This window comes from Lacerta agilis, chromosome 11, assembly GCF_009819535.1.
Source record: "Lacerta agilis isolate rLacAgi1 chromosome 11, rLacAgi1.pri, whole genome shotgun sequence".
Taxonomy (NCBI): domain Eukaryota; kingdom Metazoa; phylum Chordata; class Lepidosauria; order Squamata; family Lacertidae; genus Lacerta; species Lacerta agilis.
In genome coordinates this window covers 19869597-19894598 of record NC_046322.1, presented here as the reverse complement: position 1 = coordinate 19894598, position 25002 = coordinate 19869597, and the positions used below count along the sequence as shown (strand labels likewise).

The window sequence follows — 25002 nt, the reverse complement described above, 5'->3', positions numbered from 1 at the left end:
GCTGATGCAGTGCATGTGGAAGGTGTTGAGGCATTGCTCTTGGTAGGTGTAAGTTGCTCATGACTCACTACCATAAAAAGCAGGAGGCCCAACACGCAAGCCTCGTAGGCCTTCAAATTCATATTGGTTGTTAGCATCACATTCTCCCATACCCATTTGGAGAAGTGAGCCATTGCCGTAGCTGCCTTGCCAATATGCTTGCCCAGATTAGCATTGATGGAGAAGTTGCTGGTTATTGTAGAACCCAGGTAGACAAGATTGTTTGCCATCTCAAGTGTGCGGCCACCAATTCTGATGTGTGGAGTACTGGTGACGCCAGACCCAGGATGCTGGTCTTCATCAGGCTATAACACTATTAGTTTTATGACACACAAACTGATATTACCAGCATCTCCCCTTTTTTCCTTTGTTATTTTCACCAGTGCAGCTATACAGACCCAGGTTTATTTGTTTTTAACCAGTAGATATATCAAGGCGCCTGTACCATGAACACTGTCACTGTCTCTTATCTGCCTTCTATGTCAACCCACTACGATTGACTGACCTTAGCTGTTTTCCAGTCTCTGTTATCTGTTTCTGAAGGATGGTTTTACTTTTCATAAGGGTAACTGTAACAATAACATTAGTTTCCTAGCAGTAGTAACAGAGAACAAACAGTATCTGTTTATTTTCAGCTTTATTTAAGGGGGTGGGGAATAGTGGGCCTTTACCAATAACTAAGAAAAATATATTTTCTGGCAAAAGCCACTTCCTTGATGATGCAAATGAGCCTAGCTGTGTTAAGCAGCTAGCTACACGTTAGATGCTAATGCATGTAACAGAACCCTGACACCATTTTCTTTTAAGGGAAAGCAAACCTGTGAGGAGCTGAATGAAACAGGAGGCCTTGCAAACACACCACCACCTAAACCAGAAGGTGGGTCATTGGGTCCATCATCTCTGACCATTAGCCATGCTGGCTGGGGCTGATGGCAGCAGGAGTTGCAAATCCTCTGGCAGGCCACAGGTTCTAATCCAGAGGTCAGCAACCTAAGGCCCATGGGCCAGAAGCGGTGCATGAGGGTCACTTAACTGGCCCATGAGCCGCCCGCGAACCAAGCCGCCCATTCAGCAAGCCCCCGTGCGCTGTGCTAAACCAATGCAGCATGGCACTGGGATTCTCTTCTGCGGCTCTGGAAATCAATTCTCCGCATGCTCAGATGCTGGAAATCGTGTCTGCACATGTCCGTGGCTCCGGAAATCGCTTCTGAGCAGGCGTGATCTTTGGCATCTGGGCATGCACAGAAGCGATTTCTGGTGTCATGGACATGTGCAGACGTGATTTCCGGTGTCACGTTGTGCCGGTCCGGCCCACAGAGGATCTTCGCAGGAGTGATCCAGCCCATGCCCGGTAAGTCTTGATGACCCCTGTTCTAATCCTCCAACCTAAACCTTGGAGTGGAAACATCCAAGCTTAACCACATTAATCTTGCCATTTTTACTGACTGGGTGGAAGAGAATTGTGAACGATAGTCCAGGAACATTCAAGAAGCATAAAACGGGGGGTGGAAGAATAAGGTAGAATTTCGTGGTCTATGCCACCTTATAAGCTTTCCACCTCACATTTTGGCTGGGTACAGAATTAATATTTACACAAAGCAATAGGAGTACAGTAGCTTTCTTCTAGTGTAACCGTAGCCCAACTTCAGCAAAAAATATATGCAAACAACAGCGTTTGAGATATGACGTCTCCTAGCAGGAGGAAATGGTAGTGCTCTCCATCATCCTAATTCTTTTACGACCTCCACTTCTCTTGGCTCTATGCAGGTAAATGGAATAGTGAAATTGACTAGACCAGCAACCTCCGGTTCAAACAAGTTTGCTGTTCTGGGGAACTTCACACTTGAATGCCTCTTTCTTTAGAAGGCTGCCTAGATATATATGCAGATATATATTTGTATCATTTGATATGCTTTTTAGTATATAGATATAAAAGCCAGGATTTCTTAAATGAGTTGAGGAGAAAGGTGTTATGTGCCTCGTTTGGACATTCATGATATGGACATGTAAGCAAGTGCACAAGGAATACGGGAAGATAAGAACTTAGGGAAGTTGTATTGTACTGAGTCAGACGACTGGTTCATCTAGTCCAGTAGTATAATGCTCTCCTGTATTTTAGGCAGGATTTTTTTCCCAAACCCTACCAGGAGATGCCAGAAACTAAGCTGGGACCTCCTGCATACAAACACATGCTCTACCAGTAAGTTACAGCCTTTGATCTTAATAAAAACTGGTTACTAAGTAGTACTGCCTAAGGGAAACACATTGCACCACTCCTGAAACTGGTGGTCCATTTCTAAGAAACTACAGTGGTACCTCTGGTTATGAACTTAATTCATTCCAAAGGTCCCTTCTTAACCTGAAACCGTTCTTAACCTGAGGTACCACTTTAGCTAATGGGGCCTCCCGCTGCCGCCATGCCACTGGTGCACGATTTCTGTTCTCATCCTGATGTAAAATTCTTAACTCAAGGTACTACTTCCGGGTTAGCGGAGTCTGTAACCAGAGGTGTTTGTAAACTGAGGTACCACTGTACTTATTTTACTTTTAAAGCAGCATTCACCAAACTGGTGCCCTTCCAGATGGGGCAGACCACAGCTCCCATCAGCCCCAGCTTGCACAGCCAAGGAAGGGTGTGGGGAGTCTGCTGCCAAGCCTCACCCCTGGCACATCAGCGTTGTTCCATGCAGGTGAAGGGAGTCGTGTGGTGGCTCCCCGCGTGATTTAGAAACCCTGATCATGCAGGATTCGGCTCCAGAGAGGCCATTAGAAATCAATTTGTTAACTAAGAGGGAAGCCCTGTTTAAAGCAGACAGAGAGAGGGAGAGAGAGAGAGAGAGAAAGAAAGAAGAAAGAAAGAAAGAAAGAAAGAAAGAAAGAAGAAAGAAAGAAGCACTAAGCCTTCATTTTACGTAAACTGAGTACAAATATCTGCAGACTCCAGGGCACAATGTGCCATCCTTTGCAAAGGTGCCAGATCAGCACTCCTCATAGCCCGCTGGATTCTGGAACGGCCAGCATCCCACACAAAGCAGGGCAGCAAAGTAGAACAACAGAAATACGCGTTACAATTCTAAATGTCATTTTTTCGTTCCTGCGGAAATAAATAAATAAATAAATAGCCAAGCTGCTGCTGCTGAAATGGAAAGTAAATCTTGCCCTGTCACGGCACCTGACTGAGCATCATGCAATAGAAGGTGGGGGTGGGGGGTGGGAGATATCTCTCAACTTGTCTGAGAGTGTTCCAAAAATGGCAGTTTAAAAATTATCAAAATTGCTATACAGTCCTGTTCCATATTTAGTGCCCCGATTACCCCACAAAGATGTTCTCCACTAATAAATTCCTAATTACAGTCTTCCTAAACCAGCAAACACTTCAGGCCTGTCAAACAGCTCCGATAATTCAGAAATGTGAACGCAGATCGTTTTTCGAAAAATGAAGCAGTGCCTGGCCAGTCAGACAGCCAAAAAATGATTACTCAAGCCTCACAGGGAAAGGATTATTTATGATAATCCATGCAATTCACAGGCTTGAGCTCCACAGGAGATTTTCTTTTTTCTTCCCTTAACTTTATTTGAAGTGGGAGTTGGGGGGGGGATGACAAACTCCTTCAAATGCCAGCCCTGCTTTGCCCATATTTATGTCCAGTCTAAATCTGATTGTCACGTAATTTCCACAATATTGCAGCTCAATACCGTTTATGAGTAAAGATGTTCTTATTGATCCAACCACCAAAATCGCATGCTGGGCTCTACGGGAAGCCAGAACTGAAATGACAGCAAAACTACAGCCTTAGATCCTGTGCAGAAACTAGGGTGCATACAGCCTTTTCCTTGCCCACCCGATTAATTTCATTGCATTGCTATTTTTGAGATCAGGCCCTGAACAATTAATTGCTAGGGAATCCATGACTCTGCATGGCCACAGTGACGCTGCCAAAGGGAATGGATGTGGTGCAATGGTTACTGCACCAAATTAAGATGGATGAGACCTTCTAATACCCATTCAGCTATGAAGTTCACCAGGTGACCTTGTGCCAAACACTATCCTTTGGGGGAAAGACTGTAACTCGGTGATAGAGCATGTGGTTTCCATGCACAAGGTTCCAGGTTTGATCCCCAGCATCTTCAGGTAGGACCAGGAGAGAAAACCCCATCTGAATCTTGAAGAACCACTGCCAGTCAGTGTAGACCAGACAGAGTCAATGTGGCCAGCCAGCATGGCCAATGGCAAGAGATAACTTGAGTCTTACTCCAACACCATCTGGTGGAAACCACTTTGGCTGCCCCTTGTGTAGACAATACTGACCATGGGTCTGTTAGAGATTCATTCCCCGTGTCTGCAGTCATGGGATTGTTATCTATCACATGATGGTATGTGTTTTCATTCCACAGAATGGGAAGTGACGGAGACAGTATGTATGTATTACTGTGTTCGCGGGCCCTTCGCCCTGTACAGCCCACCCCCGGACGTTTTACGGTCTATGAGTGCTGCACCAACGACAAACAGTCCCCAGCTGCCGCCCTTCAGACTACTAGCTGGATCCTGCTTACTTCATTCACCACAGACGAGGATATTGTGAACTAAAAAGATGTTTATTGCGTACAAAGCTTATGGTTGCTGATAAATAAAAGGTTGTTCAATAAGCTTATAACAGTTGTCCTATACCGGCCTAATACCTCTAAATATTACCGGCCTAATACCTCTAATAGTAAACTAAATATCAATAACAATGCGTTTCACAATCTCTTTATCCTCTCTGCTAACATCCACCTAAGACTCTAAACTCCCAGCTCTATCTCTTGACTCACACCTCAACTCCCCGCACTTAACTGCCTCACTGCCCACTGGGAGGGGTGTTTTATACCCATGCTAAGCCCGCCCCTGAGGGTTCTAACTGTCAGAAAAAATTAACCCCTACCTGGCATTGGGCTAGTTCTCCACATACCTCCCTCCTTTTTAGGTTTGTATCAGAGGAGTTACTAGCCAAAGTATCCCTCTGATACAAACAACATTTTTAAACATTAACATAAACAATACATTTTATAACTCTTACCTATATTACCTATCTATAACATAAACAGTTACATCTTCAGTAAAAGTACATATGGTTGTGAACATTATATACATGCAATATTACATAGTACCAGTGACATGCAATATCGTTGTGGTGATGTCTTGTCTTCGGATCAGCCGTGGCTCCCTGGTTTTCGAGACAACGCATCAGCCACAATGTTCAGGGTTCCTTTTACTGATTTGATGGTGAAATCAAAGTCTTGCAAGATTAATGCCCACCTCATTAACTTGCTGTTGGTCTTCATGGATCGTAGCCAGATCAGCGGTGAGTGATCCGTACAAAGTTCAAATGTTCGTCCCCACAGATACGGCTTTAAACGTTGCAGAGCCCAGATGATGGCCAAACACTCTTTCTCGATCGTCGACAGATGTTTCTCCCGAGGCAACAACTTTTTGCTGAGGTAGACGACCGGATGTAGTTCGTCCTCAGCTCCCGGCTGGCATAACACAGCGCCAAGTCCATCATTAGACGCGTCAGTGTAGACCGTAAATGGCTTGCCAAAATCAGGTGTAGCTAGTATTGGTTGGGATATCAGTGCGTTCTTCAGCTTGTCAAAAGCAGTTTGACAGGCTGCTGTCCACGTGATGGGGTCTGTTATTTTTTTCCCTGTCAGACTAGACAAAGGAGCAGCTATTTCACTAAATTTGGGGATGAATTTACGATAATACCCCACCAGTCCCAAGAATGCCCTCACTTTCTTCTTGGTTGTGGGTTTCGGCCAGGTCGCGATGGCTTCTACTTTTGCAGATAAGGGTTTAATCTGCCCATCCCCAATCATATGACCCAAATATTTGATAGAACTGCCCCCAATGTGACATTTTGCCGCCTTGATGGTTAGACCTGCCTCTTGGATTCTTTGTAGCACTATTTTTAAGTGCCCTTTATGCTCCTCCCAAGTTTTACTAAATATGGCGATATCGTCAAGATACGCAATTGTAAAGTCATATAACCCATTTAAAACTTTATCCATGAGGCGTTGGAAAGTGGCTGGTGCGTTTTTTAGACCGAACGCCATGACTGTAAATTCATATAAACCGATAGGACTTCTGAAAGCGGTCTTTTCCCTATCTTTTGGGTGCATTGGAATCTGATAGTATCCTTTTGTTAAGTCCAAACTAGATATGTATTTACAGCTTCCAATTTTCTCGATTAAATTGTCGAGCCTAGGCATAGGATAGGCATCTGATTTTGTCACATGGTTAAGACGGCGAAAATCCAGACAAAATCTTATAGTTCCATCGGGCTTATCTAATAAAAGAACAGGGGCTGCCCATGCACTGCTCGAAGGAACAATAATGCCTGCTTTTAACATCTCCTGAACTTCCTCGGTTACAGTCTTTATATAATGGCCTGTAATCCTGTACGGAGCCAATGCAATGGGTTTGGCATCGCCCGTATCAATCTGATGCATTACCCCTTTAGCAATACCTGGTTTATTGCTGAACGTGGGTGCATAGTGTGTCAAAATTTGTTTTACATCTTCTTGTTGGGACTGCGTTAGTTGGGGGTCCAACTTAATGTCAGTTATTGGACAGGGTTTCTTCTCCCTTTCCCAACAAGGTATTGGCATGTCTTGGGGATCTTCTTTAATAGCAAATAATGACCACCCTTCCGCTTTATAATAAGGCTTTATCATGTTCACATGCACGACCCGCCTGCCTTCACCGTATTGAATTATATAGTTTACATCATTCATTTTTGAAATGATTTTAAAAGGACCTTCCCAGGTCAGTTGTAACTTATTCCCTTTTACTGGTCTGATTAATAAAATATCCTGTCCTGGCTCAAAAGATCTCACACGTGCCTTTTTGTCATACCAAACTTTTTGTTTGTGCTGAGCAACCTTGCAATGTTCTCCTGCCAGTTCTAGTGATCGTTTGAGAGTGTTTTGCAATTTAAATAGATAATCAACTACATTCTCCGAATCTCCAACCGGCCGTCCTTCCCAATTAAATCTTAATAAATCTAGGGGACCCTTGACTTTTCTCCCAAACAATAATTCAAAGGGACTAAAACCCGTGCTTTCCTGGGGTATGGATCTATAAGCATATAATAAGGCTTGAATATTGTCATCCCAATTGTGAGGATGTTCCGTTACATATGCCCTCAGCATTCTTATCAGGCTTCCATTAAAACGTTCTGCCAAGCCGTTCGTCTGAGGGTGATAAGCGGTACTGGTGATATGTTTTATCCCACACCTCTCCCACAAACGCTGCATCAGTTTAGAGGTAAATGAGGCTCCAAGGTCTGTCACGATCTGTTCTGCAAACCCTAGCCGACACATATAACTTATTAGAGCTGAAGCCACTGTTTCAGTCTCTATGTTTCGTAATGGAATCGCTTCCGGATATCTAGTCGCAAAATCCACAATAGTCAATAAATAATGATGTCCCCTGCGACTGGCTTTTGGCAGTGGTCCAATAATATCTATTGCTAAGCGTTGGAAGGGTTGGGAAATTATAGGCAAGGGGCATAATTGTGCTTTCGTTTTATCTTGCCCATGTCCTTGTAATTGGCAAGTATGGCACGTTCGACAAAATAACTTTATTTGCTTGCCCATCCCAGGCCAAAAGAAATTTTGGGACACCCTTTGTTTGGTTCTGGTGATTCCCAAGTGACCTCCAAAGATACTGCCATGTGCATGTTGTATTATCTTGGTTCTGAATTCAGTAGGTACTATCAGTTGCCTGTGGATCTCATTACCCCCTCTATTAGGCTTTAAAAGAATCTCCCTGTATAGCAACCCATTGTTGACTATAAACCGCTCCGGGCTTTCAGGGGTTAATACTGTATTCACGGCTGTGGCTTGAAAATATTTCTGTAAATCTGTATCTAGTTTCTGCTTGGCTGCAAAACTAGCTGCTTGACTATTTGTAACTGGCATTATACTTGTATCTTGTGTCAGTTCAGCAATTGTATCAGGCCTTTCCTCCTGAGGTAACTGTCGCAGTTTTTGTGCCCTAGTTATTACAAATGCACTCTGTACATGGTCAAGGAGATCCCACCCGATTAACATTGGAGCTGGGATTTCTGGTGAAACTGCTACTTGCCATTTTCCAGACCATTGTTTATATGTCAGATTAACTAATGCGACTGGCAAGATTTCTGGCTGTTTTGATATTCCTTTTAAACTGAGTGTTTTGCCTTTAATAAAGTCTTCTGGCTTTAACAAATCAGGATGTACAATACTAATCTGAGACCCTGTGTCTTTTAAGCCTTTATATTGTTTACCATTCACCCAAATTTCTTCTCCTGTTTTGTGTAATAGCATGTCATCTTGTTGAATTATATAGCACCTCACAACTTGGGCCACTGGTAACTCCTCAGCCTGTTCTCTAGACTGGGCCTCGGTTGCCGTGGCAACCATGTTGGCAGTTGGCTCTGTCTCCACAGTTTGGACACAATATGTCTGCTTCTGAGGGATATTATTTACACTCTTAGTTCTGAGTTCAGTTCTACAGTCCAATTGTCGATGGCCTTTTCTCCCACATTGCCAACAGATTAATTCAGGCCTTTTACCCTCACTATATTTATTTACTTTTCCCTCAGTTCCCCCCGTTGTCATAGGCGTGTTATGGGGAACATTTGCATTGGCGGGAAAAATTTTCTTGGCAGTTTCTGTGGTAAACTTTGTGGGCTGTTGCATTCTCTTAAACTTATTTGTTTCCCACTGTTTGTCCTTATATTTTGGGGCATCATAAGCGTGTTCTCGGATTTCATTTATTTCATCTGCCAGATTAGCAGCTTCCAGGATGGTTTTAGGTCGTCTTTCTTTAATTAAATACTTCAGATGACTATTAATCGTGTCATAAAATTGTTCTAATGCGATCACCTCTTTTATTTTCGCCACAGAATCAGCACCCTCCTGTTCTAGCCACTTGTTTAAATAATTTGTAGTTTTAGCTCCTAGTTGAGCAAATGTTTCCTCACGCAATTTTTTTATTGTTCTAAACTTTTGTCTCAGTTGTTCTGCAGTAATTCCGAATCTAACATAAACCAACTGTTTAAATGCTTCAAAATCTTTGGATTGATCAGATGGCATTTGAGAATAAATCTCTGTTAATGTTCCACTAATACGAGCTCTCAGTATTTGCATTTTCTCCTCATCTTTTACTTCAAAATCTTCACAAGCCCTCTCAAAAGAAATGATAAATGCTTCAGGGTCGTCTTTATCTCTGAAGTCAGGGAATCTTTTTAAATCCACCCTGCTAGGATTTTGTGTGGAACTATTGTTGTTGTTTCTATTATCTACAGCTGATAATTCAAGTCTTTTCATTTCTAATAAATATTCTCTTTCCTCCCGTTCTCTTTCTCTCTCAAGAGCTAAGGTCATTTCTTTCTCTTTCAGTTCTCTCTCTTTTGCCTCAGCTTGGAACTTTAATTCTCTCTCTTTTGCTTCAGCTTGTAACTTTAATTCTCTCTCTTTCAGTGCCATTGCCTCCCTTTCTCTTTCTCTCTCTCTTTCAATATTTAAAGTCATTTCTTTCTCTTTTGCCTCAGCTTGTAATTTCGCTAGCTCGAGTTTTAAATTATATTCCTTCTCAAGTTTCCATTTCTCAAATTCCTCTGAGGCTTTAAAACTGGTCCCCTCAGCAGGATTTTTGTTAACTGTTTCAGTACTGGTTTCCTCAATCTGGGAAACCCCATTTTCTTCTTCAGAGCTTTCTACTTGTGAGTCCCTAAGAGCTGTTTTAGTCTTTCTAGGTGGCATTTTCTATTTATTTGGTGGTATTATTTCTGTACTTAAATCAAGGATGTTTCAGTTAAACTATTTCTTCAGGCTCAGTTTCCACAGTTTAGGTCCAAAGTCACGCCTAAAGTTGCCTCAGTGCACTTTGTCCAGCGTACTTTTCCGACCTCTCACTATAAACCTTTCTGCCTGAAATAGTTTCAAACGCAAAGTATCTTTGTAACTCTCTCACAATCTCACAGTCTTAGGCGCTATCACACCACACCCTAGGGCCAGGTAATTCCTCTCTGAATTCCCCTTCTCCCTTTCCAGGTGTATGCGATCCCCTTCCTGACTAGATTGTAGAGTCTCACAGAAGTTTGCTTAAATCCTCTTTAAGCCTCACACTTCACACAATGCGTCACCCTTAAATCCTTCTTGAACCTTGGCACTTCTTGCCAACACTTTAGATCTTTGATCTCAATGTGACCACCACTTTATGACAATCTTTCGTCCCGACGCTGCCACCACTTTAATGTCGCGGGCCCTTCGCCCTGTACAGCCCACCCCCGGACGTTTTACGGTCTATGAGTGCTGCACCAACGACAAACAGTCCCCAGCTGCCGCCCTTCAGACTACTAGCTGGATCCTGCTTACTTCATTCACCACAGACGAGGATATTGTGAACTAAAAAGATGTTTATTGCGTACAAAGCTTATGGTTGCTGATAAATAAAAGGTTGTTCAATAAGCTTATAACAGTTGTCCTATACCGGCCTAATACCTCTAAATATTACCGGCCTAATACCTCTAATAGTAAACTAAATATCAATAACAATGCGTTTCACAATCTCTTTATCCTCTCTGCTAACATCCACCTAAGACTCTAAACTCCCAGCTCTATCTCTTGACTCACACCTCAACTCCCCGCACTTAACTGCCTCACTGCCCACTGGGAGGGGTGTTTTATACCCATGCTAAGCCCGCCCCTGAGGGTTCTAACTGTCAGAAAAAATTAACCCCTACCTGGCATTGGGCTAGTTCTCCACACATGGGTCTGTTAGAGATTCATTCCCCGTGTCTGCAGTCATGGGATTGTTATCTATCACATGATGGTATGTGTTTTCATTCCACAGAATGGGAAGTGACGGAGACAGTATGTATGTATTACTGTGTTCCGTGAAGTGGGACTATTGTCCTTTGTTCTTTCTCTCTTTGCAGTCTGATGCTAGAGAGAGAGGGAGCCATGTTGCAGTGCTCCGTGTGTGTTTATATGTAAATAAAGTATATTAGCCAAAATGCTGAGTTGCTGAGGTCTGTTTACGCATTCTGTGAAGACTCTGCGGATCCCTAAGTGTGCTGATGCTTCTTGGTATCAGTCACTGTGATGTTCAGGCAGAAGAAAGCTTTTGAAGCTCCTGAACGACCGACTAGGAGGGAGAGAACATGCCAACAAGGCATGTGTCTCTGCCAGGGTCCTACACGAGAGTAGGACGCTCCTGCCAACAGGGTCTGCCTCCATATAAAGGCAACTTCCTACGTTCCATTTCCTGTTTTCCTAGGTCTCTCATCCTACCAGCATATAGTGAACCTCACCTCCAGGAACCTGTCCATTGGCATCAACTGAACAACATCAATTAGCCACGTCCTACTGAGAGGCAATATGCCAGCAAGTATTAGTTTCTAGGATGGATTGGGGGGAAATTCGATTCAGTTCACATTTAAAGGCAAACTTACTTAATTCACACTTTTGGAAACAATATGAGAACCAAAACACAGCCATCCTTTGAAATTTGCACTTCTCCGAATTCTGCAATGCAGTCCTCCAGCCAAGTAATGTGTGCAAAAAATGCATCTGTTAGAAAGGCGTGCGCATACATGCACATAAATAACTTACATTGATGCATTATATTTGAAAAAAGTGTATATTAGAGGAAAACGCATACAAAAATGTGAACATTAGTAGGAGAAATTTGCACTAAAATGCAAAAGAATTTTAATGAGGACATTTTTTTTAAAAAAAAAAAATGCAAACCGATTTGAAAATGTAGAGAACTGAACTTAAGATTGGAAAAAATCAGAAATGGGGAGAAGCCAAACTTGACAGATTTGCCCATCTCTAGTTACCAGGGTACTTTTCTCCCTTTCATGCCCTGCTTGTGAGACTCCCTAGGCATCTGGCTGGTCAATGTTGGAAACAACAGGCTGTATTAGATAAGCTTGAAGGTCTAATGCAGCAAAACCATTCTCCAAATGTGCAGGCAGGTTTCCTGTGGGGAATGGAAAACTTTCCTAGAATCAAAAGAAGCTGCCTTATGTCCGGTGTGGCTGATTTGTTCATCTAGGCCAGTATTGTCTATTTTGACTAGCAGTGGCTCTCCAGGGTCTCAGGCAAAGGATCTTTCCTGTGATCTCTTCCCTGATTCATGACAAGCTAGAGGATCCACACATTGAACCCGAGACCCTCAGCATTCAGAACATGCACACTCACTACTGATGTGCAGGCTGGAATGCGATCGTAGTCATGAGGTTGCAATTTTAAGCATAGAATCTGACATGCGTCATTAATATTGGGCAAAGCAATCTTAACAGCAAGGAATGAAACAGAAAAATAAAGTGGGCAATTCTTACCATAAAAATAAGGGGAGGGAAACCCCAACAAACCAGTACTATGAAAATATGCAGAATGGTTCTCACTTTTGTGGAAAAGGCAAATTCTCCACTTATTGCAGCCTGTTTGAATTTAACATCCCTGAAAATGCAAAGTCAACCTGGTCATAGTGTTTCAGCTGTGAATCTCCCTTCTGGGCACAGTAGAGTAAACGAGAAAATATTTTTTCCCCTATCATGAACGAAGCCAGGCTGAGAATCCCATCCTGAATGCACTTGGGTGAAGTCAGTTGAGACGGAAGTGCTCTTCATTCCCCTCACAGGCACAAACATGCCACACAGCCACGGAAGAAATGCTAACCTCTCTTTGCCTCGGCCACAAGGGACGCAAGTCTTTACAGAGTCAACATTATCCATCCTAATAAAAATGTCATAAGTCAGCCAGTTTGAATTTCCCTCTCTTCGGCATCAGGCATCAAGAATTATAATCAACTTTCAAATGCTTAACTCAGGCAGGTGAAAGGAAAACTAACAATGTGAACTCCTGGCAGGTTAGCATTCAAGGGCCTTCAATCACATCTAAACTTAGCAGTGAAAAGACCTTCACACAAAAGATGGAACGATCTTGTTCTCTCTGTCACTCCACAGGGCAGGACTAAGCCAACGGGTGGAAATTGCAGGGAGGCAGGTTGGGATGAACTCTTTTTAGGGCAAGATCTGTTTGACAGTGGAACATACTGCCTGTGGAGACCCCTTTGCTGGAGGTCTTTAAGCAACGGCTGCACAACCATCTGTCAGAAGTGCTTAATTTCACCCACCATTGTAGATCCTGCACTGACCACCAACATCCCTTCCAACTCTAAAAGGGTGCTTCCATAAAGCAATTTATTGTGGAGTCAGTGACTGCATGCACACCATACATCCAAAGCACAGTTAAAGCACATTACTTTCCCCAAAGAATCCTGGGAACTCTAGTTTATGCCTTGCAGAGCTACAATTTTCAACACTCTTTTAATCAAGATTTACCAGACAGAGGGACACATATGAAAGCATCAGACAAGTATCTTTTGGGTCCTGGTAGGGTGCAGTTAAGCACTAAAACCATATATATATATTTTACACTGACAAAACAGAATTGCTAAATTCTGACAGCAAAACGTTTCAGCTTCGGCCTTTGCAAGTTGCTCTGATAAAATATAATGCTGTTTCCAAGGTGACCATTACTGAATTCTGAGCTAACTCTGGATTTTCCTGGGAAACAGCAGATCCAGTTTAAATACAAAACTAATGTGGGACATTGTGTGGACACTGTGAGAAGCTTGCATGCACAATTAGTTCCAACTCCACAATAAACTGCCTTGCAGAAGACCACAAATTCTACGATCCTATGGAAAGCAAAAATAAAATAAAATTATGAACTCTTTCTTACAAGTAGGTCATTTCAGTGTTCTGAACACAGAAACATTTCCTCTCCAATCCCCTCACCTGCTCACCTGGTTTCCTGCCCACCTGGCATGCTGTTGGCAGTGGTAATAGCACCATAAATCCTGGGGCAGCTGCATAGAGTGGGAAAGAAGAAGTCCTATTACCTCCACCACTCACATGCCTCTGCTGCTGGAGGACCTGCTGAATGCACATTATAGGCAGACACTTCTTTTCAAGAGCTTTAAAAGTGAGCAGATTTAAGGAGGCTTCAAATTTTTTACCCTTAAATTGCACTCCAGTTTACAAATGGAAGCTGCTGTTTGCTCACCCCAACTTACAGCACAGTGACTCCTCCCCGCTAGTCCCATGTGTCATAGAATCATGGAATCAAGGGACCACAAGGGTTATCTAATTCAACCCCCTGCAATGCAGATTTTTTTTTGCTCAACATCCGGCTCGAACCCACAAGCCTGATATTAAGAGTCTCATGCCATACTGACTGAGCTATCCTGAGCTATAGACAAGACAGATGCAAAGACCAGTGCAGAAGGATTCAATTTTTAACACAGGAGTCAGGGAATAAGTACCTGAGGCTTCTTGATCCGTGCCCTGCCATGCCCCTGAAACGAGCTGTACTCTTAGTGGGACATCTATATTTCTGGAGATTTATTTGGGGGTGCTGGGAGCCTAGCTGCAGTGGATAGAACTTTCAGCGAAACAGCACTTCCACCCCATCCTAACCCTCCTCAGGTGGACTTCTGCAGGGGTTAGGATTGCTTTGCCCATTTATCTCACCAACTAGTAAAGCTTTTACTATTACACTGATAATGCAAGCCCTGTCCATCTCCTGGGTTGGATCTCGACACATCAAAGAAGCGTTTCAGTTAAAGGCATTGTAAACTTTGTATGAGAAATTGGGTTGGCAAAAACGGAACTCTACAGCGCCTTCTGGTGTCACAGTGTTATAACGCATATACAATGCCCATAAAGCGCTTTCTCTTTGCCAATGTAGCTGAGTCCCTGGAGATCATATGCCATTGGCAGCAGAAGCAAAGCTATACAATCATCTCTCGGTACAGCAACACTGCCTCAAACTGACTGCAGTCTTTATTTTAATCTGTTGCCTACTCTTTTATTTCCCTTTTCTCTCTGCCCACTAAAAGGAGGTGTTGCCATTTAAAGGTAATCCCTTCCCTGCCCTCTGTGAAATGAGGATTTGCCCTGGTGTGGAGAGGGTTAGAAAAAGCCAGAAATGTGAAGAGGAAGGGTGTTAATGTGTCTCTGAATTTGTTAAGTGGCCTCAGATTCTCTCTCTCTCTCTCTCTCTCTCACTCTCTCTCTCTCTCTCTCTCTCACACACACACACACACACCTTTTCTCTTTTCATCCAAACAGCCCTGTTCTTCTGGGGGGAAACAGAAGGAATAAGCTAGGCAATGGCAGAGGCAGAGGCAGTCAACAGCATGGCTGTGATTCTAATGACATGACACCATATCCAGCTGCTACAATCATGGAAATTGCTCCTAGCATTTATCTGCTGTAGCCCAGTTCACACATTATGATCTCCCACGCTTGGGGACTGCCCACGCAGAAAAAATAATAATTCTGGGAAGCTGGTATAGTATGGTGGGCTAAGGACGTAAGTGAGAAAACTCCCTGTTCAAGTCTCAACTCAGTCAAGAATTCATTAGGCTACATGGTGTTACACAAGCCAGTCGTTCCCAGATTCAGAATCCGATCACAAATAATTCGGAAAACAATTTCCTGGTTCAGGAGTTTGGTATCATGGGTGTTCAGTACCCATTTCCTAGAATGTGTCTATCCAGTCCCACAATGATGTCCAAGTATGTGCAGAACATGCAATGATGCAAGACAGGTCTATGAATGCCAATACATGGATGGCATTACATAGCAGCTAACCCACATGAGAATGAGGGTCCCAGGACAGCTGAATCTGACCTATCTCACAACAGTGCTGTAAAGATGACAAAGATAATAATGTGAAGTTATTTGAACAGTCAATAGAGTGTTTAGCAATATCATCATTCCACTGTGATTTGATGCACAAGGCTCATTACCCATTGCAGGTTCAAGGAATGAGATTTCTGGCTTATGAGGACGATCATTAGGAGCCAATTTCATATATCTAAGAATAATAATAATCAGCAAACCAAATCACCAGCACCCATCTGAGTATTAAAAATGTTGCAAGAGTTTTCACAATAAATCACACAGCACCGAAAAGGTCATTGAGTCCCAGCCTTGAGCTATTGATCATTCGTACAAAGCATCTCTAAAATTGCTGATGAGAAAGCAAATGCATTAACTTCCTTGGTTATGAAATTTAATTGTAATTGTAAATGCTGTTTGCATTTGTTTCTTGCTTGAAGCTAAAGGACCTAAAGCTGTGAGGTTAAACACCCTAATGTGAATTCCAGTATCTTGTGAAATCTGAAAACACTTTCAAATCTAGCGCTTTTCCCACTAGATAAACATTTTAAACTTTATTGTAGACACACACGCACCCATCAGTACACAGTCCAAGTCAAACACCTTAAGTTCATGGATTTCAACAGATGTGTGAATCGATCCTTTGCACTCAAAAGTAAGTCCCTTTGATTTCAAAGGGGTTTACTGTACTTCCAAATAAGTGTGCACAGAACTGCAGCCTAAGGCTGCAATCCTAACACACCAGCGAGTGTGTCCTATTGGACACGGTTGGCCTTACTTCTGAGTAAACATGCTTAAAAGATTTCACTCTTACACACACTTCAGTCTGAAATCATATGCACGTTTGCATGGAAGGAAGTGTTTAGGATTACACTGTAACTCTGTTTTGGATTGTGACCTAAAACAACAGTTTGCATTTCATAGTACAGCGGTTGCCAAACTCCCCACCAACCATGGACCGCTTGAAAATCGCTGGTGGACCACTTAATAATTATTCTAGCTTTTGGAGCAACTGTAATGCACTGTGCTAGATGCTGTATGATTTTAAATTGTACGTTTATCGCTTCCTTTACTCCTTATAGACTGCATTCTATTGTACTACATTTTCAATTCCATAGGATTTGAATGGTAATACAATAAAATGTAATAGAAGAAATGAAGAACCAAAAAAGAAAAAAGGAACCCAATTAAAAATCAATAGCAACATTTAATTGTGCTATAAGCCAGTGTGGTGTAGTGGTTAAGAGCGGTGGACTCATAATCTGGTGAACTGGGTTCGCGTTCCCGCTCTTCCACATGCAGCTGCTGGGTGACCTTGGGCTAGTCACACTTCTCTCTGAAGTCTCTCAGCCCCACTCACCTCACAGAGTGTTTGTTGTGGGGGAGGAAGGGAAAGGAGAATGTGAGCCGCTTTGAGACTCCTTCGGGTAGTGATAAAGCGGGATATCAAATCCAAACTCTTCTTCTTCTACTACTTCTTAATGTGATGGATATGCTGCCTCTTGTCTTCAACTGCAAATTCACTGACACACCACAGACCACCTGAATGTAGCTCCTGTAGACCACCATGTAGCTCCATGGACCACAATTTCCGAACCCCTCTCATAGCAGACTTCACCCATTCAAAAACCTCACCTGTGACTGAAATCACATCTATTTGTCCTGCTCTGGGAATATAAAATCGTGTTTGCCACAAACATATAGCAAAGGTAACTGGTATTTAAACTTATTCCCATAGCTAAATTGGCATAATAGAAAGTTATTCTCATTAATGTACCCATAGCATCTTCAAAATATTACTCCCGATACTGAACATATTTACTAGGAAGGAAAGTATTGCTTACTCTATTGGAATTTATGGGGCTATTTTCAAATAAATGCCCTACTCCACCCTATAAAGAAAAGCTAATGCGTTCTGGGGCTTTTAGTTGAAAAAGAGCACTATGAGTGAACATCACAGAGTATTATAAAATTATGTGTCTAAAAAGTGGGAAAGGTTTTTTCTCACTCTGATAGCTTATTTATCTGATGACTTTTTAAAAAAATATTAAAAATTGTGTGTGAATGCATTTTCCCGCAAAATATGTACTTCTGAATGCACATTCTGAGTTTGCTTTTATAAACATATCTTATCTCAAAAGCACCATTTTATATGCACTTTAGCATCACAAAAAAAATTGGAGAATTGCAAACTTCACCAGAAAAAATGCATTCTGATCTGCACATTCATCCTGGAAGTGTAGATCAGGTCAACTGATACTGGAATTCACAAAGAAGAAATTCCTCAAGCATCCCTGTTCACAGTGCTAAAATCCAGGGGCATCCAATGAAGTTGCATGATGGGAGATTTGGTCAGTAAGACCTCGGCCTGAGACCCTGGAGAGCCCACTGCCAAAGTAGGAAGTGGAGAACCAGAGTTGGAAAAAGAAGTCCACATGTCCCCTTGTCCAGTGCTGGAAGCTGATCGCAGATGCTGCTTTCTTATCGGGGACGCAATCAACAGCAAGCCTTAATTAGATGAGGCAGTCTTTACATTGCATAGAAACAATTCAGAAAGGTTTTGTTTTTTACCTCCGATGTGTCATCCTCGGACCTGTGAACTGAACTACCAGCTCCTCTCACTAGCACATATGTGCACCAATGATGCCGAGGAAACAAACATACTGGAGCAATCCAACTCTGACCAGCTTGTGTTACACAAGATGCCACAATAGCTGTTACAACACAAGTTTGGCTGTTGCTGCAACACCTACAAGAATGGCTACAAAGTCTGATTACAGTGCTCATGTACTTAGGGTCAAGCTGCCAATCATTTTAAATCTGAAATAATTCCACCGAGCCGCTATTTAAGCATATCTAGGGTGCAGATTCAGAGGGGAAAGTGCCCTTAGCATTTAGCAACAAGCTAAACTCCTGCCCCACAAGGCAGACAGAAATGACCAAGGTGCAACCCTAAAGAGTAACTCATAAGATCCTTGTGCCGGAAGTTCTCACCAGCAACCTCATCTTATGAACAGTTGGGTCCATCAGCCTAGGCCCACTTATTTAGGTGTGCCTAGCTCTACATATGATAGGGATATGGACTGGGCTGGAGTGATATAGCAATGGATAAATACACTTTAATCTGAAGATTGCAGGCCAGAGTGCCGAAGTAGATAAGATGCTGGGAAATATGCAATCAACATTTTGATTAAAAAACTGAAATGCAACCTGGCAGGGACTTCAAATATATCGTGTGTGTGTGTGTGTGTGTGTGTGTTGCTTAGAATCATAAAATCATAGAATTGAAGAGTTGGAAATCATCCTAATGGTCATCTAGTCCAACCTCATGTAATATGGGAATTTCAGCTAAAACATCCATAACTGATGGCCATCCAACCTCTGCTTAAAAACCTCCAAGGAAGGAGAGACCAGCTTTTACCATTATAAAGTTCTTCCTGATGTTTAGTCTGGATCTCCTTTCTTGTAACTTGAAGCCATTGAGTCCTACCTTCCGGAGCAGGAGAAAACAAACTTGCTCCATCTTGCATGTGACAGCCCTTGTGTTATTTGAAGATGGCTATCCTATCTCCTCCTAGTCTCCTCTTATGTAGACTAAACATACCCAGCTCCCACAACTGTTCCTCATAAGGCTTGGTTTCCAAACCCTTGGTCACCCTTAACCTTCCCCCCCCCCGGCCACTTTTTTCAGTCAAAATTGACTCAACTGCTTTTCCACCTGCAGACAGAAAGATATACAGTACTGCCCAAATTAGCCCCATGGGTAGAAAAACAGGTGTATGGGGGACAATTCTAATTCGAAAAAAGTCTTTTGGCATCTTGTTTTCATAAAACTTCAATGTACTCTCCTTCTACAGAGATCACCAAAAAATATTTTACAAACACACACACAAACCAGGTAGGAACTGCTGGAACCATCACCAAGATTGGCTTCCATTTCAAAACCGAACACTCGCTCCTGATATTTGAGGGATAATGTTAACCTAGTCCTAGTCAGTCTCTCTCAACATAACACCGCAAAAAGCAACTTAATCTAGACAATGGGCAACAGATTTTCCTTTTAAACTCCAAGCCTCTCTTCCTATTAATACAGCACATTATGCAACAAAAAATTACATAGCTGTTGCAGGGTTTTTTTTTAATATAAAAAAGAAAAACAGGGTGAGATTTATTCAATGATGTGAAGATTACTGTATCCAAAACAATGTCCACCAACTGTGAATAACTTCAAAGTGTGTCACAGTTAATTGGTTCATTGCTCAGCTGTTAAAGAAGTGATAGTTACATGCACCATAAACTTTATTGAATATTTCCCCCCCCTTATTTCAATTATCTGCAGCATTAACACAGAAAATTGCAAACAGTGTTAACGTATTGCAGCCTTGCCTTCGCTGCTGTCATTACTTCCTTTTACTTTTGCTGATAGTTGACACGGGATCTGAATTTCCATGGGCATTGCACTACAAACATTACTCATTCCTGACTGTGCTCTCTTCTACACCCACGCCTCTCAAAACACTTACTTTCTGTTCTGGTGATCCACCTCCCTCTACACCTGTCGAAAATAACGCTGCATATATTCAGAGCAAGAGCAAAGAAAAGCAAAACAAGCAAGAGCAGAGCCCTTGATCAATGAGCCTCTGATGACGAATCATCGCCCCACAGAACACCTGTTTCCAGACCAATATTTCTTCCAAAAGAAGCCTCAAGGCATCAACACTATCTTCAAAGGGGGGAGAATTCTCAACTTACTGAATACAAGCTGGTTTGGAATCAATAGAGAGTCAAGGGAAATTAAGCTGCTTCAACTTACTCATACCTTTTGGATCCTCCGATGTAGGTGAAGGTAAAAGTGGAATCTGCGTATCTGAAATCTAAAACACAAAAGAGCTGTGTTGTTGCTGAACGCTTATTGTTCGTTTTGTGCATTACGCCTGGCATGTGAACTTGCCTCTCTCGTGTTCAGCCCACCCCCAGCCGGCCACCAATATGGGCACAGGGATTAGTCTGAAGGTGGGGGGGGGGGAGAGAGAAATAATGTTACAGCAGGAACCCCCCTCCCTCCCTGCAACAAGTGCTGCCTCGGTACTATGGCAACGGAAAGAATTTCCATTGTCAGTAAAGGCAACAGGCAGCAACAAGCCAGACTGCTAAACGCATATTAAACATAGCAAGTAATGATCATAGAGGAAAGCAACAAGCCAAATATTGAGGAGGGAGAGATGGGGTGGAGAGAAAAGATCACAAAAAAGGAAGACAGCCCAGCTCTGGACATCTGTGGATAATATCTCCCAAGTTCCACCCTGGAAGGAGCCTTCCTCTATGCCATCATCAGCCTGCAGCCCGTGCAAACAAAATATGGGCACAGTTTTGTGTTGTTATTTTTAAAAAAAATAATTTTGTTTTTGTTTAGCTCTGCTGATCACACACACCAAAAAATAAAACAGGGGGGGGGACTCTTGCGAAATCAATCCGATGGCAGATCTGACCAAATAGATAAAAAGGAAACCTAACTGAGGAAAGCATCCAGTGCTTGAGGTTCAACTCCCCACATCACTTAGGTGCCCCACAGAGCATTAGTGTTGTATGTGCGTGTCTGTATATGCCGGGGTGGGGGGAAGGAGGGAGAGATCCTTGCAAGCTTGGGGAGGGGGGGAGAGAGATCAGCTGTCAACAGAGAATCGTGATGCCATGGGAGGACACACACCAAAAGGAACCCCCCCCCCCGGAAAAAAAAACACCCGAAAGCATTTCATGGGCGCGGGAGTGGGGGGGGGGCATCGAGGAAGAACCAAGAGCAGCAGCTGGCAAACTCACCTGCAAACAGGCAGTCCTTTTCCGCCTTGCACTTTTGGATCACAATGTCAATATCCTTCTGAATCCTCTCTTGCCTTGAACACATCCCCATGAACTAAATCCCTGGGGGAGGAAAAAAATTAAAAAAGAAAAAAAAAAGAGCAGCCTCTGGATTTCCAGCCCCGCCACCTCCTCCTCCACCACCACCGCCACCTCCCTCGCTCGCTCGTTGGCTTCCTTCCTTCCTTCTCTGCCAGTGTTAAGAGGCAGTTAAAAGATGGAAACCTCCGAGGAAGGATGAGGGGTTAGCGGGGAAAGAAAAATAGCCAGAAGGCGAGGGGGGAAAGGTCTTTCTCCTCCTTGTTTGCTCCCCACCCCGGAGGAAAGGTCGATGTTGCATGCCCAGATGCGCTCGCCCAGATGCGCTCGCCCAGATGTGCACAGCGATCTCCTCCTCCTCCTCCTTCTCCCGGCTTCGACAATAGATCCAAGAGTCAGGGGGGTCCAGAGGGATCCTGGAGCTCGGGGAGCCGCGGGGGGAAGGCAGTCAGGCGGCGGCGGCAGCAGCAGCAGCACCTGGGAGATCGAGGCAGATCCCACCGAATTGGAACCGGAGGCTTCACATCCCGGCTCCCCTCCGCCACCGCTGGGCTGGAGAGATGTTGACAAGGAGGAGAGCAGGAGGAGGAGGAGGAGAGGAGGAGGAGGAGGCGAAAGGAGAGCAGCCCTCAAGAAGCCTCGGCGGCGGCGGCGGCAGCGGCGGCAGCGGCGGCTCGAAGCGGCAGTCGGGCGAGCGAGGCTCTTCCCCCGTCGGCATCCACCCGCGCGCGCACAGTGGCGGCTCCCCGAGAGGCCGACACTTCTGCAGCGACGCCAAGCCGCAAACCCCTCCCCTTGCCGCCGCCGCCGCCGCTCCCAGCCCAGACACTCCGCCCGCCACACGTACTGTTGCTCGCCGACGCCGGAGCCGGTGGAGGCGGAGGAGCAGCAGGAGGAGGCGGAGAGGTCCAGGCGAGCGGCGGCCGCGCTCCCCTGCCAGGCGGCTCTTCCCGGGAGAGGTGGCTCCCTCGGGCAGACGAGGTGGCGGCTCGTGGTGGGCGCAGGGTAAAAAAAAAAAAAAAAAGGCTCCTTTGCGCGCGTCCCACCAGCTCCTGCGCTGCCCTTTTAGGCTACTAGGTTAGGTTAGGCCTCGGCGCGGCCAAGCGGGGGTGGGGGGCCGAAGGGGACGGACCTGTGACCCTTCAGGGGCTGCTGGCCTGCAACAACCCTTCGTCCCTGACCATTGGGCGTGCTGGCCGGGACTGATGGGAGTTGGAGTCTGGCATCGTCTGGAAACCCAAACTTATACCCGAGGGACCGAGGTCCCTTCGGCTCCGCCAATAAAAGATTTGAGGGGGTTGCCCCCCCCCCAAGTTGATGGACATTGCCATTCAAATAGTGCCCACGTGCTGCGTCATGTGATCGATTATGCAGGGCGGGGCACACCTGGGGGCCCCAATATTTTTTTCAAGTTGGCATCAATGCATATACCGTAACTCATGGCTTGATGCGTGGCAAGGGTGAGTTCCTGTGGTACTGAAGGAAAGCATAGTGTGGACGCCAGTAATGGCTAGTGTCCGACAAGGACTTGAGAGATCAGGGTTTGAATCTCCACTCAGCCACGAAGCTTCCTGGGTGGTCTCATTGCTCAGCTTATCCTACCTCACAGGGTTGTTGTGAGGATAGCTCAGTTGGTAAAGCATGAGATTCTTAATCTCCAGGCTGTGCTTTCAAGATCTACCTTGAGCAAAAGTTACCTGCATTTCAGGGGATTGGACTAGATGACCCCCATGGTCTCTCAGGACTCTACAATTCTAAAGGTGGTGTATCACTGTGGTAAATAAATTCTCACTTGGCCCTGAAGCCCCCTGGGTAGCCATGGGTTAAGTACCACTTCTCATCCCAGACTACCTCACAGGGTTGTTGTGAGGAGAAAAAGTTGGAGGGAGAGAAAAGCCCCCAAAAGGTGAGATATAACACAGACAGACATGTTACTGGTCACACTTGGGAAGTTTAAGCAAGGAAGGGCTTTTATGCCTGCCCTGAATCCTATATAAAGTGGGCCTTGAAATCCGTTCTCCTGGCCTTTAGTGCACAGCTTGGGGCCAAGCCATATGTGACTGCCATGAAGGGTGTCCGCCTAACTCTTTGGTGTGCACTCCATCAAGTTCAGGCACGTGAATGGGTCACCCCACATAGCGGATGTGTTTATACATAGCAGAGTCTATGCGGTAGGCCTTTTATCAGCAGTGGAAGTCACATGCATTCCAACGTGGATGGCTTTAAAGGACAGGACCCATTCATGAAGGATAAGGCTATCCCATGGCTTCTAGCCATGATGTCTATGGTCTACCTACACAGTTTTCTGAATACTAGATGCTGCAAATCCCAGGAGAAGAGAGTGTTCTTGTGCTCAGGTCCATCTTGAGATTTTCCCTCAGACATCTGGTTGGCCACTCTGAGAACAGGATGCTGAACTAGATGGGCAATTTGCCTGATCCAGCATAACTTTCCTTATGTCAGCCTTCCAAAATCCATAGTCCCAGGAACCCTGCAACATCCAGGGCCTTGCAAGAATTTTGCATATGACACTAAAGAGACCTTTATATCTCACTCGGATTTGGTTCACACCTGTGTTAAAACCAGGAATGGGGGGGCAGTTAAACAACCCCCCAAAAATCCCAGGTCCGCACCACAGCCTCTAACTAAGGCCAGGACAATGACCGTTGACACAAGCATACATACGCAACAGCAAAGAGGCTCAGAAAAGCAGTCTATAAAATGGTAGCAATAAGCAGATACCATGTATCATACTGTTTCTTCTTACTTACTATCCAATATAGAATATAATTGCCCAAATTCAACAGTTTGACTGATTTCCTTGGTTCCAACGCCTAATGGCTCCCCCTGTCTCCATAATCCCTTAAGCATAAGGTTACATACTCCTTGCCCCTCTACAAGTTGTGAACTTAGCCAAACAATAGGAGGCAGGAGGCAATTAAGGGCAGCACATACCCCAGACAGAAATCCATCGATGGTGGATTGAATCCTGATACTTTCAAAGGAGAAGGCTTGCAGCTAGGAGGATGCGTAAATGCTTTTATTGTTCTTAGGGGAAGAGGATTAGTTAGAAGGTGTTGGGAACTGAGGTTATTGACAGGGGTGGGTGATGGGCTCATGTTTCTACATGCCAAACATTCCTACTTGGTGACATATTTGTGATGTATTGAGGATGCTGTTGAAAAATGTATTATGGGAAATGGGGAGAGGTCTTAAAAGTTCACGCAATCCCATGCTCGGGGTTCCTACTCTTTGTGTGTTTGAACCTTGTTGCAACAAATAAAGATCAGGTCTACTGACCGCTGTTTGCTTCTTTAACTTGGCTTTGAGACGCCTT

At 44.2% G+C, this 25002-nt stretch overlaps 1 protein-coding gene across 6 annotated transcripts in view; it reads right to left on the bottom strand.

Annotated features, from left to right (window-relative positions):
• The window catches only part of PARP8 (poly(ADP-ribose) polymerase family member 8), a 158774-nt gene extending 136162 nt beyond the window's left edge, over positions 1 to 22612 (bottom strand). For 2 of the 6 annotated variants that reach the window (XM_033164015.1, XM_033164019.1), the window contains exons 1-2: positions 21588 to 21750; positions 20584 to 20644 (exon numbers count right to left, since the gene is read on the bottom strand). In XM_033164015.1, the coding sequence (XP_033019906.1) occupies positions 20584 to 20644; positions 21588 to 21678 (152 nt within the window). In that variant the 5' untranslated portion in view covers positions 21679 to 21750. Of the gene's footprint in view, positions 1 to 20583; positions 20645 to 21587; positions 21751 to 21941; positions 21961 to 22512 lie in introns of those variants that run through there. The other 4 variants (XM_033164020.1, XM_033164021.1, XM_033164017.1 and 1 more) reach the window with 3 other exon arrangements.
• Positions 22613 to 25002: the final 2390 nt, after the last annotated feature.